This window comes from Struthio camelus, chromosome 2 (genome assembly GCF_040807025.1).
Source record: "Struthio camelus isolate bStrCam1 chromosome 2, bStrCam1.hap1, whole genome shotgun sequence".
NCBI lineage: Eukaryota > Metazoa > Chordata > Aves > Struthioniformes > Struthionidae > Struthio > Struthio camelus.
In genome coordinates, this window is record NC_090943.1 from 77,927,192 (window position 1) to 77,940,864 (window position 13,673).

General features: G+C 36.9%; 2 protein-coding genes across 4 annotated transcripts in view; one reads left to right on the forward strand and one right to left on the reverse strand.

Moving 5' to 3' along the window:
- The window catches only part of LOC104145135 (zona pellucida-binding protein 2-like), a 46,430-nt gene extending 35,195 nt beyond the window's left edge, over positions 1 to 11,235 (forward strand). The window contains exon 12 of the transcript XR_011138946.1: positions 7,005 to 11,235. The gene's annotated coding sequence lies outside the window, so the exon portion shown is untranslated. The remainder of the gene's footprint in view (positions 1 to 7,004) is intronic.
- RECK (reversion inducing cysteine rich protein with kazal motifs) overlaps positions 1 to 13,673 on the reverse strand; it is a 79,678-nt gene that overhangs the window by 7,616 nt on the left and 58,389 nt on the right. For all 3 annotated transcript variants that reach the window (XM_068931296.1, XM_068931297.1, XM_068931295.1), the window contains 5 exons: positions 11,245 to 11,433; positions 6,035 to 6,157; positions 5,364 to 5,535; positions 3,073 to 3,265; positions 682 to 892 (listed from right to left, as the gene is read on the reverse strand). In XM_068931296.1, the coding sequence (XP_068787397.1) occupies positions 682 to 892; positions 3,073 to 3,265; positions 5,364 to 5,535; positions 6,035 to 6,157; positions 11,245 to 11,433 (888 nt within the window). The remainder of the gene's footprint in view (positions 1 to 681; positions 893 to 3,072; positions 3,266 to 5,363; positions 5,536 to 6,034; positions 6,158 to 11,244; positions 11,434 to 13,673) is intronic.

Consider the following 13,673-nt stretch of genomic DNA (forward strand, 5'->3'; position numbering starts at 1 on the left):
ACACAGACCCTATTTCAAATCAGTGAGCAGAACAAAAAAAAAAAACCACATGCAAACAAAGTTATCTTTGAAAACTGAGACTTCCTTGCTCTGTGTTACCTCTGATTAGTTACTATATTTGTGAAAACAACTAAAAAAAATAGTTCAAAATAGCACAACTGCAAAACTATTCCTACTATCATCCTCTTTCACAGTACTGTAAATACAAGTGGTATCTGACTGCTATTTCTGGCCTGTCTTCTAATTAAATGTGGTCTTTGTCATCCTGGGTATTCTACTTTGAAGAGAGTTTGGCATTCCAGTGTGCTATCTGTGCTGCCAGTTCAAAAATCGTATTACTCACCCGATTCCCACCAATGTTCTACCCTCGACACTAGAGAATTCATTCATTTCTCTCAAACAAGTCCTCCGGGGACAAGCAGAAGTTTCTGAAGACTGAAGGTGCGTCATTCCTAAAGCCAAAGGCCTTTCCACTTTAGAATTACTCCGCAGAGTCCTGACACTGGCCTTGTTCTAGCCCTCAGTGATTATTTTTTGTTTTTTCTCTTAGTTGCTCAAAACTATAATGGAATAAAATATTTTAAAGCATGTAAGCTTTGTTCCAAATGTACAGTTATTTTATATAAATAGCCAGGAGAGTCTCTACTACCTGCAGTAAGCTCCAAAACTAAATTGACATACCTGGTGCAATAACCGGTTTGCAGCCAGTTGCAGAAACCAGGGGACATTTAACAAAAGCACACTCTGTATGAAAGCCATAGTCCGAGAGAACGCCTACGGCCTGACAGTGTCCGTAGTAGTCGACAGCCACGCGGTCGGAATAGGCAGCGCACACGCTGCTGTAGGTTTCCCCGTTGTGCCCACATACAGGTTCTACTGATTTGCAAAATGGCTGAAACACGCAAAAACATTTTAAAGATCAATCGATTCATGCTACAGGCAAGATTTTAGAGTAGCTGTAACATCTGGAAAAACAAATTTAATGGGAATTTGCTGCTAATATTGTTAAACATTCAAAAAGTAGGAAACTTAGTGAAATTACCTGAAAATGTATCAATAGGCAATAAGTACAAAGAATAAGTACTTAAGGAAGACAATGGAAGAATGCAAGTCCGAGTCTGAGAAACATACAGTAAACCAGTCGTACTGGGAACCAACTATTTGTTCTGTGTTAATGCTTAAGTAAAATCCGTTCTGAATGCGCTTTTATCTTCTTAAAATTTAAGATGTATTGGTATGTATTTCTAACACCTTATTTTTAGAAGCTGAACGTGTAAGTTTATTCCAAGTGAATAAAATCCATTACTACAGACGTCTGACAAAAATGTTTATTGTTGTTGTATTGTCTTTACGGCTATAAAAATATTTATTGTGTTCCTTTTCTCTCATAAAAATATATCTAATGTGTCACTTGATTCCAAATACGTGCAAAGATCGCATACAATTGTAACACAGTTTCTTCCTATTCTGCCAATCTACAAACATTAGCCCAACACACAGAAGAAGTCAAGCACCAACAAACTTAAATTTCTGGACCACAGACAGAAGCAATGCAATTAGTGACTCTTCACAGACAACGTCTGATTAGTACTCTTGTCCAAATTCTTGTGAAATGCCACAGTTCATTACTTAATTTCTTGCTGGGGTTTAAGTATTTTACTAAACTAATTAATATTTCAAGTAGCTCACCTCAGATATTTAATCACTACTGTACATCCTCTAAAATAGCAAGACTGTAAGAGTTTCTGTGTTACACACCCAGGTTAACAACACAATGGAGAGAAGACAAGTAAATGTGAGCGTCACAGAGTTTCATAACTCACACAGTCCTCTCCCCTATAAAAGGAAAATTGTAAGAGTGAAAACTTAAAGCTAGCCACATCAAAGACTTCCTGAACAAGGACACAACTAGACGGATAATTGCTGGGGCAGGGGGAAGCCATACAATAGTCCTTCCCTTCTTACTATTCAAGGCTGGCACATTTGCTCAGTACCTCATGAGATACCTGATGGGCAATGAGAAGAATTATCTCTACTGAACAAGATTGCTGAAAAAAATCTTTCTGCAAGAAAGTGAAGGCATAAAGACAGAAAGGCAGAAACTAAAAGTGGGTTGAAAGAGCAATAGTATTTGTAATACAGAAAAAGCTGAAGAAGCGTTCTCTACTTGCAAGAGCATCCATCAGTTCAGCCAAAAAGGAGGTCTCAAATTCACCTTGATCATTTGAGGAAAAAAGCGGAGGTGAATAGCCTATAAACAGTAGGCCAGCAGTTTTGAAGAGTAGCTCCTAGGTGGTGTGTAAGGCAACGGAAATGGCTTACCAACACTGTAGGGGATGGTGGTGCAGAATAACTAATCTGTTTTGAGGGATCAGCATGAAGACTGATCCGATCCCGATTAGCTAAGGCAAATGCTACAGACCGCCTAGTCTCCAAAGAAACCAGAGGTGAATACAGCACAAACAAGGAGCTTGCAAAAGTCAGGGCACAATCAAACAAAAGGGTGAAGACTTTCTATGAACTTGTTGCTGCCAAGACAGCAGCGATCCCGAATCTCTAACTCCACTATTTATGCTGATAATTGGGAGAGTTATCACATAGGCAAAATTGTCCTGCCATATTCATTAATTGTGTCAAAATAAGTCTGGAGAAGTTATATTTAATGTAAAGGAGAAATGACTAGGCATTAATTTTGATTTTTAAAGAAGTTTTTTCATCTTGGTGAAAATTAACATTTAACTCTCCAAGGAACCACACTGATTACTGCAAACATACCTCAGTGGAAGCTTCAGTATAGGAAGACTTCATATAAACATCAACAGACTATTTCCCCCAAGAAAGCAGAAGGAAAGCTTTTGATTTGTTTTGAGAAAACTGTTAACTAAAGCAGAGAAACATCCAACAAAATCCTGGATACCATTTTGTGCTGGATACTTTTTTATGATACAAGTTAAAACTACACTTCTGAGGCATTACTTTCAATGAAAACATTTTGTAAGCCAGAAGACTTAGAATATGACAAAGCTGACCATTAAAGAACATTTGACATTCATTGCTATAACCACTTCATACCTGGCATGGTCCTCGGTATGATAAATTTTTTCCTTTTTGGTACAAAGTACACAAGTTACTGTATTCCACATTGTCTGTGTCACAAACAGGATCCCGTGTCTGGTCACAACTTAATTGCCTTGGCACACATTCATGCTGGCTACATTCAAACTTTCCAAAACTAGTCAAGCAAACTTGTTTCTTTGGTATGCACCTGCATAAAGTAATAATATTATCATATTAACATCACAGGATTTTTGTAAGTCTCAAAACACTCAGGAAAAATATTAACTAGTGACATCTTTCCCAGCGCCTTAGAGCTAACTATGGTCGAGGAGAGCTGCAGGAAATGCACGTGGCAGAACACGCTGCACAGCCAACTTCAGCTTCCGCTACAAACCTGGACCTTGCTCACATCCCATTTAGCCAATGTATGTGACCACAACTGAAGAGTCTAAATAAAAACTGATCTTTTATCAAGTATTTTCTATGGATTGTAGAAAAAAGTTTGGCTAAACTTACCTATTGCCAAGCTTTACTTTGTAAATATGTATTTAAGCAAAGGCAGAGAAAGAAATCAAAACAAGTGAACTGCAAGGGCAAATGGTTATATCGCAGAGGTCTAGACCAACTCTCCCTTGAGGGAGTAGTGAAAACAGGGCTTACAAGAGTATATGGTTTCAATTACAAATATCTAATTGGATTCTAGCTTTGCAGGTTCAGAGTATTATTTCACATCCTGTCTTGGGGACAACAGCAATGAAAAAAAGGAAAATCTAGTACTGTGACATAATTTCTTTTTGGGCAAGTCACCCCTCTAAAGCCTTCACAGATAAGAAGTAAAGAGCAATAAAACAGCCCTTTCCCCTTATATTAAACTTTCCCCTTTATATTAAACACAAACCTTAAATGGCCTAATCTGCAAAACATTTGCCGTATTTCCTGCAAGACATCTCTCTGCTAGTTAGAGAGATGCTAGCCAGCACAATTCGATGAACAGACTGATGACAGGTTAAACGGTTTCTATAAATGACTATAATGCTACCTGGATTACGTGCAATGTTTCCTTATTCCTTCTGAGCATTCCCATCCTATGCTTTACACATTTCCATTTTGTATTAGGGAAGACTCAGAAATTCTGAAATTTAATTGCTTTAAATGTAAGGGCAATGTAAGATCTTAAATGCATTCTAAGCACTTCAGAGACATTTAAAATGGGCTTTTTAATGTTTGGTTTATCCTGCATTATCAAAGTGACCTAGAACGACGGACTGCATACAGTCCTTCATTGAACCTGCAAGCTGAGGTTCTAGACGTAACGGTTATTCTAGAAAACTGAGATATATTCTGAATTGTAAAGTTAAAAACAGAAAAGAACGAATATCCACAGTGCAGCTTGAAAACTCATACTTTTCAATGCCTCAACTACTGTGACAGCTACAAAAAGAGAGTGTTTTCTTTGCAGTCTTCTGCCTCAAGGCACAGAAAAAGGAAAACATTGCTATCATCAGCTTTCCTGAGCACACAGTATTACACAACTTCTTGTTGTGGCCTTCTTTCAAAATAGAACACGTACAAATTCGAGAGAGACAGCAGTATTGCACAATACAGAAAAAAATTGAAGACAGAGACTAATAATCAAAGCCACACACTTCGACTTCAGTAAGAAATGTCTAATTTTCTCCTGTCGTTACTACAGTACAATATTTTTGTTTTAACATATTTGTCTGTATAGCTTTTTTTCCCTTACATGGAAAACCCATGAATTTTGAAGAGACTAGGTTTTCAAAGATATCGATCTAATTATGTAGAGAAGCTTAAGTGTTCCAGAGTGATAGATATTTCCTATCTTAGTGATTTAAAAAAAAAAAAAAGTATAGACATTACTGACTGAACAAGCCAGACTGAATCCAAGCCTGAATTCAATTCATATGATTTTTCTTTTTTAAAGAAGAGCATATCAAACAGAGACAAAGTAATAAAGTGCCTCATCATTTACTGCCATTTCAACAAAATTCGGTTCTTCCATTTTTGAAACTATACTTCAACTCTGTCTTATTGCTAAAACTAAGACCTGCATCATGAATTTGAGCAATGTATCACTACATAAGCAGAATCAAGAGCTGGAGGACATTACAGTCCATAACTAACTACCATAAATAAAAAATCGTTTCTTCCAATATCTACTTTTACTGGAGCATCCCACAAGTAGAATGTTATTACAACATACAACACATTTAGCAAAGAAAAAGTATATCTGATTTAGGAATAGCAAATGTCAAAGAAGAACTTAAAAGATATTTTGCTTTTACCTCTGATTTTTATTACAAGGGTTGGGGTTACAAGGGTCCTTGGAGATACACGATCCAAATTCAAATTGATTGTCCTGGAGCCCAACACATCGAGCTATGCAGGCGCTTGGGTAAGTGCGCCCATTCTGTCCACACACTGGCACAAATTGATCTACACAGTTACATGGCAAACCTGTAAAAGCAACACAAAACAGGAATTTGGCGCACACTTGTTTTCTGTGACAGAAAATATGCGAGGGGGCACTAAGCCAACTTTGTCCTCTAGCAAATGCAAAGATGTACCATATCGTCAACCGCTTCTCCTCCTCCTGTAATTTAGCAATACCTGTAGCATATACGTGTTTACAGGTGGTAGGAAGGGAAGCTTGGTCTGCAGCCTCCTTGCTGATTCTGCTCAGCTTTTCCCTTTTATTCCCAAAACTCCTTGTGGCACTATCCTGTCTCTACCTATTTCTCTAGCTTTACTGAGATCTAATTTCCAGCACTGATTTTTTTTTAAAAGGTATGTGTTTTCTCTGAAGTATAGGTTGAACACAGGAAAAAAAAATACTTAGAAGAATATCTTTGTAGCAAATTATCAGATATTTCCCAGGAACACTGTAGAAAGAGTTAGAAGCTAACCTTCTTTCTAAGAATAATAATCTTTAAATTTCTGTGGTTTGGAAAGTTACCTGTAAACTTCCGACGTTCATCTTCTGAACTATGCTCATTCAGGCACTGCCGTGTAGAACATATCAAGTTCCCAGCAAAACAAGAACAGACGTTACAATCTATACTAAAGGATGTTCCATGGCCTTAGAACAAAAGAAATCAAGTGCACGTATATAATTAATGCACACATACCAGAGGACTACATACTCATATGTATTACACAGATATTATACTTTCATTAATTGTTCCCCTAGTTTCCCCTGCTCAGTTTCTTTTACAACTGCAACTTCTATCTTCTATTAGATTTTGTTTTATTCAAGAAAAAGTCTGTTCTCACATGTGTTTTTGATATATTAATTAAACACAGAAGCACGCACTTCATCCTTTAAAGGCTCATTTCTTTCCCTTGTCCGTACTTTGCCAATAGGCAGAAAGTAGTAACTTTCCATTCTAGTCTTTATCATTTTGCAACATCCTTTACAGACATAATTTAAGTCACAATAAGCAGTACAAGCCACACAGACTAGTTCCATGCAGCTCTGTCTGGAGCAGGGAACAAGACAGGTTTTTGCCGAGCTGAAGAGAAACCCAGATGCAGATTAAGTACAAGAACACACACAAATATAGAGATCTCTGCCCATACACTGACTTTTAGAAAGGAGCGATGCAACTGACAGCTGCTTTTTAAGGCTAGAGAGATCTGCCTAATTTTTCCACCATGTAAAGTCAATAACTATCTGACACTTGAATCTAAGAATCAAACTGTAACCTTACGGAATTTTTCTTAAATTTAGCAATTCAAGTTTAGTTTTGTGAATCGTCAATACGGCTGTCCTTCGCTACGTTGTAAAATCAGACTATGTTGATAACAACCTGCCTATCCGTGACTCGGTCCTTAAAGACTATCAGCAAATACAATGTTCTTCAGGAAGGGCAAGAGTAACTGCACCCTAGAAAATAAGGCACTTCTCTCTAATCTCTTTCCAAAAGGTTGAGTTTAAGGATTGGAATTTCTGAAGATATTCCAGAGGCACAAGTAAAACACTGTGTCGGAGCAATCCGGAAGAAGCACTCGGAGACAAATGAAGGCTGAGCAAGAGGGAATGGGAGAGGAATGTCTCTGCAGCATAGAAAGCTCTATTTAAACCACAGGGCTACCCAAGAAAAAAGGAATTTGTCTGCAGAGAAGAAAGAAAAGTTTCCAAGATTCAGAAGTAATGTCAAATGCAGGACTGGGAATCTTGGACCTCCACTCTTCTTTCGTAAAAAGCAACTTTGGATCCACTCGACAACTTTGCAAGACTATTTGTTTCCACTATCAAAGAGAGAAGTCAGTAAGTAATGGAACTAGAGACTGAAATTAAAAACATTAAACACAGCAAACTGATAGCCCTCTGCCTCAATATTAATTTCATACTTGGAGTCAATTCACAACATAAGATGCAAAAAAATAACGGCAACAGATAAAACATTCAGGGGTGTTCTGTTTACAGAGTGTGGTTTTAAAAACCACATTTCACATTTTATGACTAAAATCTAGCTTTTTTCAACTGCCATATAAATTGTTAATTCATTTAATATAATTAATAGTTGCAAAAAGTTCACATGGTGAGCATAAACTGAGTTACTTGTTTTCAATGCCATCATCCAGTGAATACAGAAATTAGTCATGCTTCTTTTTTTCTTTTATTGGGCAGCAGGGATTTAATCACGACACACACCGAATGAGTAATTATGACATACTAAAGGAAGCTCTTGGTGCCTCAGCAAACAGTCAACATATATATGGGTGTGTGTATATATATATATATGTATATATATATATATTTTTTTTTTTTTTTTAAATGGACAGCACTTATGGAATACCTACCAGCTGTACATTTTGTTGTTACAGTTACCGCCACAAATGACAGCTGTACGCTGTGCAAACATTAAAAAGCAAATATAACTTTGCAGTCCTTTTTATGACTTTATTCACAAATATTCAAAAAAAATATGGTCCATAAATGTTCCAATCTATATCCAAATAATATATTTGCCAATTGCTGTATTTAAAAAGCATGTACTTTCACCAAATACTTTACAGGACTGCCCATCAAAAATACCATTAAAATTACGATATTTTCAGCGAGATGCTTCTGTAGACAAACGCTACTAATTTTGCAACAACAAATATGTTTCAAGTATATATAGCCAGCTTTTATCCTCTTCTGATGACTGAACAACATAGCAAGCTGTAAAATTCATGGAACATTGCAAGCAGGCTTTTGTGAATGACCAATATAATTGCACAACTGATTATTTACTTATTTGATATCTTCTAAGAGAAAGAAAATATCCCAGTTACCTACTCTTTCATGATTTCACAGTTAAGTTCACAATGAGAAAATTACATTTGTGCCAGGCGTAACTACAAGAATTGCCTTCCTTCTTAAGATTTACTTAATATAAAAAGAACTCTGTCTTATTACATGGAAAGAAAATGATTCAGTTATTTTGGACTTATTAGATATCTTTGAAGGCTTACTTCAGGGTCTGATTTCTAAACATTAAACACAATGTTCAATACTGAGATATTTTTAACTGTTCACTGATACAAAAGTTCTTGCTTGCTGCCTGATGCTAACATAGCAGCTTCAGATGGATCACAGCTCAGCACAGAGTCTGCTTTACATTCAAGACATTTTGTAAGATCTGCCCTATCTTAATAGGAGGTTAATTTTTTTTATTTCTTTCTAAAAGAGCATAGTGTTGACCTGCATGATAAAAATACACTTCCAAATCTCTTAAGAAATGAATAAATCTGATAATAAGTCAATATTGGCTTTTAAGAACCATTATGCATCAAGTCGCTTTCAACTACGCTGTCAGATTAGGAAGAACTCAATTAACACTTTTTACCTTTGCGTTTTATTTTTAAGTAGTAAAATTAAAGTTATTTTAGAAAATTATTAATTTAGATGTAACTCAAGAAATAGATAGTTAGCATTCTTTTATTGCTGAAATAAAAAGCTGTTCATCTTACTTCTACCTGGCAGAAGCAAAGCTGCATAAGATCTAGAACCACCACGCTGGGGAAAACTCTGAAGAACCACACTGTTCAACATGCCTTTATTATCATAATGTATCTGCTTATATATTCATTTTTAAGCATTTCTTAACCATGTTGGTTCATATGTCGAACTGTAATTCTTACCGATTATACAAACATCAAAACTTGCATCAAGGCTTATCACAGTACCATCACAATGTTAGAACTTAGCCTTGCCCTTCATTAATAGGCAAAACCAACTCTACCCAACAGCTCCGATATTTTAAACTTAAAAGGCACCATCTCCTTCTCCAGTTAAAAAATAATACGACCAATATACATCAAGATACAGTTCAGGTCACTTACATCAAACAAACTTCTCAAGACTAGTCATATTTTTACAAAGTTAAAACCTCAGTAGGTTTAAATAAAATGACTGTTTTAATAAATTAAAATGACTGTTCCAGAAGGAATTATTAATAATTACTGAAAGTTGTCTTGAAATAATAGTTCATTTCCCTTCACATGTCTTATGATTACAAAAATAACTATTGGTCAATACCAGGTTATCTTTCAATTTATTATAAGCTTACAGTATAAAGAATCACTGTATCATCCCTACTTCCTATTCATAGATACACTCATGATCAAACATTCAATAAGATTTTTTTTCTGAAACGCACAGGCTTTCTCATATGCTTAATAAAAATCAGGCTATGAAGGTACAACACGTTTGTACCTGTTTGCGGAACAGTCTTTTTATAACTTTTTTTCCACTTGTCAACATTCGAAGCCTTCCAGCGCAGCTATACCTCTATGCAATATAGTATTGATTATATTAGCCTAGTACAGATTTAAGAGAACACACTTGCTTTTCATAATTATCACTAGCGGAGAACTTCAAATGGACCTCAGAGTTCACAGGCAAGAATTAATAATTATCATTGCAAAGAATCATGGATAGAAGACAACGTATCATCACAGACGTTGTTAGGCTATGTGATTAAAGGCTAATCACAGGGAATACAAAGATCCAGCAAGGATCAGAGGAACGCTAGTAACCTAACAAAAGCACACTGAATTTGCTACTCCTAAGACTATCAAAGAATGGTAAGACCATCACTGCTGGTGTGAAACCCACTAACATCACTCAATAAAAGAAACTCCCTCTCCAGAATGTCATGCAGACTAACCACCATTATTGTCTAAAGGGGTACCAGATCTATTACGGGATACCTGGGGAAGAGAATTTGGGGACTGTGTAAAATTTATTATGGGATGTTTTAAGGAGATTCTGGGAATGCACAAAACTTCTAATGGGATGTTTTAGGGAAGGACCAAAAGTGAGAAAAAGGAGGGAAAAAGATGAATCAAGCAGGAATAAGTGTGGGAAGGTATCTGGGTGGCTAGCTGTGTTAGCAGGGTGTATGTACGCACATGCCTACTGGGTGTACATGCAGTGATTACTGACTTTGTTCGCTGCTAATTCAGACAAAATTATTTTGATGAAATCAGTTTTAAGTGACTTATGTAGACAGCTGCGTATGGGGTACCAGGCAGGAGTGACAGTGAACGGCTGATGCTATGGTAGCAGGAGCTATTAAGTGCAAACACACAGAAAATAATGAGGTCCAGTAGACCAAGGATTCCAACCACTGATTTCAGCATAAGAATGTTAAAGTTCCTGAATGTTTTACAGTGGATTTACAAGAAAGATCATTAGTTCTGCAATTGCAGAATCAGTTATACTGTGCTTAAACCTCACAATTACAGCATGTTTAAAATAGATTAATTTATTTCACTATGCTTACTTCATCCCTCCTGCTTACTGGTTCCCCTCAGAACTTTTTCCCTCATCAGCTCCCACTAGCAAGTTCCTCTGCGAGGAAGGAAGCAAGGTATTTATCAAGTTATCAGAAAATATAGGGGATGTGAGGCAAGTCAGTGGCCATTTTGTGGAAAAATGGCTTGGTCAGAACAATCTACACACCAGGACTTTTATTTGGTTGAGAGAGATATAATTCAGTATTGATCTAAATAATGGAGCATAGATAAAAACTAAGTATTATAAATAGGGATGCGGACATTAACTTATGTTTCTTGACAGACTCTACATTCAGATGCCCTGCGTCTTCATATTTCATCCATGTTTAAAGAAAAGATGCTGTATGAAGATATACTTACTGTTCTAATACTTACTTTTTCTTTGTCCTCCAACAATGCATGACTTTTGGAGGTCAACACAATGCATTTCCATGCAGTTTTCTAGCAACCCACTGTGTCCACAGGTACAAATCTTGTAACAACCAACATCACCAGCTGATGACGGAACCTGAATAAGCGTACCTTGACGGACAATAAAATCTGAGGCTTCCCCCAATTTGCAACCTATATACAAAGAGAAATTTTAGTTCAGATTTAATTAATGTTTAGGCACGTACCAATGCCAAAAGTAACTACCACTGTTTGATTTGTGAAAAAGCTACAGGTATCACTAAATGCTTGAAGAAACAGACGGTATGTTTTGCAAGCAAAAGAGTTGTTGTCACTAGAAAGTAGATCTTTGTGCAAATAACAGCACTGGTTATTATAAACAGACTTGCTCTTGCGTTTCAGACAAATTCACTAATTTTGTAAAGTCAACAAGTAGCAGACATGGAAGATACTTGCTTGAGACAATGTTCTGAAGTACTTGCAGAAATGCAGCTTCAGAGAAAAAGACTGGTAATCTTAACAATTCTCAAGTAATTTCATTTTCCACAATTCTGTATAAGACATGTTACTTACACTTCATTTTCCCCAACACAGAACCTGAAATAAAGGCTCAACGCAAAGCCCAGTTTTTCTTCTCTCTCACATCTTTCACTGTATCTTCCTACCCTACTTGCACCTATTACAAGAACACCAAAGAACTCCTTATAAAGGTATACAAAAATAGAAGAGAAAGGGAGAAGAAATAGGAAAACTAGAGAAAAAAGTATGAAAAAGAAGAAAGAAGGTCTTTAAAACTACAAAGAAGAAACAGCAAAAGAAACATGAAGTTAACATTATGCTAGAAGTAACTGCTGAACTGCAGCAAATCCCAGAAACTTTCAACCATTAAGACGACAGAAAAAACAAGTCACCATTCTACCCTCAGAGGAAGCAAACTGCCTCTTCATAAGCTCTGGGTGAGCTTGCTTTCAGATCATTTTGAATGACTTTTGCAATAAGTCAAGGCTGTTAAGAAGACAGATGAGCCAGACTCTTCTCTGTGGTGTCCAGTGACAGGACGAGACGCAATGGGCACAAATTGAAAGTCAGGAAATCCCATCTGAGCCTAAGAAAAGTGTTTTCTTACTTGTGAGGGTGACTGAGCACTGAAGTCCCCATCCTTGGAGATACCCAAAGCTCAACCAGACACAGTCCTGGGGAAATTACTGCAACTGACCTGCTCCACGAGTCCTTTCCAACCTAAACGATTCTGTGATTCTGTGAAACTACTAATCAGTCGAAGAACCCCAGGAATAAAAGAGGCTCAGAAAACCGGTGGGAGACCGCTAAGACAAATGTTCTCTGCCTCTTCCTCTAGTAAAGGACCTATTTCAAGTAGCTCAGTTTAAAAATCTCCATCTGTCTCTCTCAGGATATGCTTTCAAGCGGTCACCAAATGCAAGGTTTCTTCCTTGCCTCAAGCAACATAGATGACCCTTCATGTCATAGCATGGTATCTTTTGCTTTAAAGGAACTTAGGACTGGAAACAGAACACAGATCATCTATAGTGATTTAAATGAAGTCTGTCTTTCTGCAATGCAGTATGATGTTTCTTGTGCTCAGTAAAGTAAAATTATGCTTCTGACAATTCTGTGAAATCTTTTTAATTTTTTTAAATTATACTTGGAAAAGCTTGAAATATCAAGTTAATTTTTTAACTCATTTCAAAAGCTAAGTCCTCACTCCTGCAAATGCTGACCCGAATAATCTTTGCAAGCAAAATTACAATTAAAATTGTGACAAGCATTACAGGTGTTTAAGGTAGGACAATGAAGTGGCTGTAGAAGTTGGACATACTACAGTCTGCCACGTCTTTTTGCAGATTAAATTCTTGTCATTGTCACCATCCAAACCTGCCCTTTCAAAAGTTAGATTAATGAAACTCACTCTACATGAGGCTCTCTCTCTAATTAGGTCAGAACTTAGGCCCAGTGCAGAGGTTAAACGACACCTACGCTCTAAGTAGTTCCTAAGTGGCTGTCAATGCCTTCCTAGTGAGGTGCACCTACATTAAAAGTTTCACTCAAGGAATCAGCAGCAGAAACGCTGTCAGCTATGACTGCTACATTTCCATTCTTCAGTTCTTGCAAGAGGTAGTACTGTGGGCCTCATGTAGAAGGATAAGGCAGCACGAAAAGATATGTTATTCCTGCTTATCTTTTTTCCCAAACCCAGTGTCACTCTCCCCCAAACTACAAGCCTTCAGCTTTGGGAGAGGAATGGAGCTTATCTGTCTTGCAATTCTGCCTTTTTCTCTACTCAGACAATGAACTAACAGTGCACTCAATCATTAAAGATGAAGTTTAGACATGCTGCATCAGTGCTGCAACCTCAAATACTAGAGAGAAGAAAGGAGAGGCAAATACAGTATGTT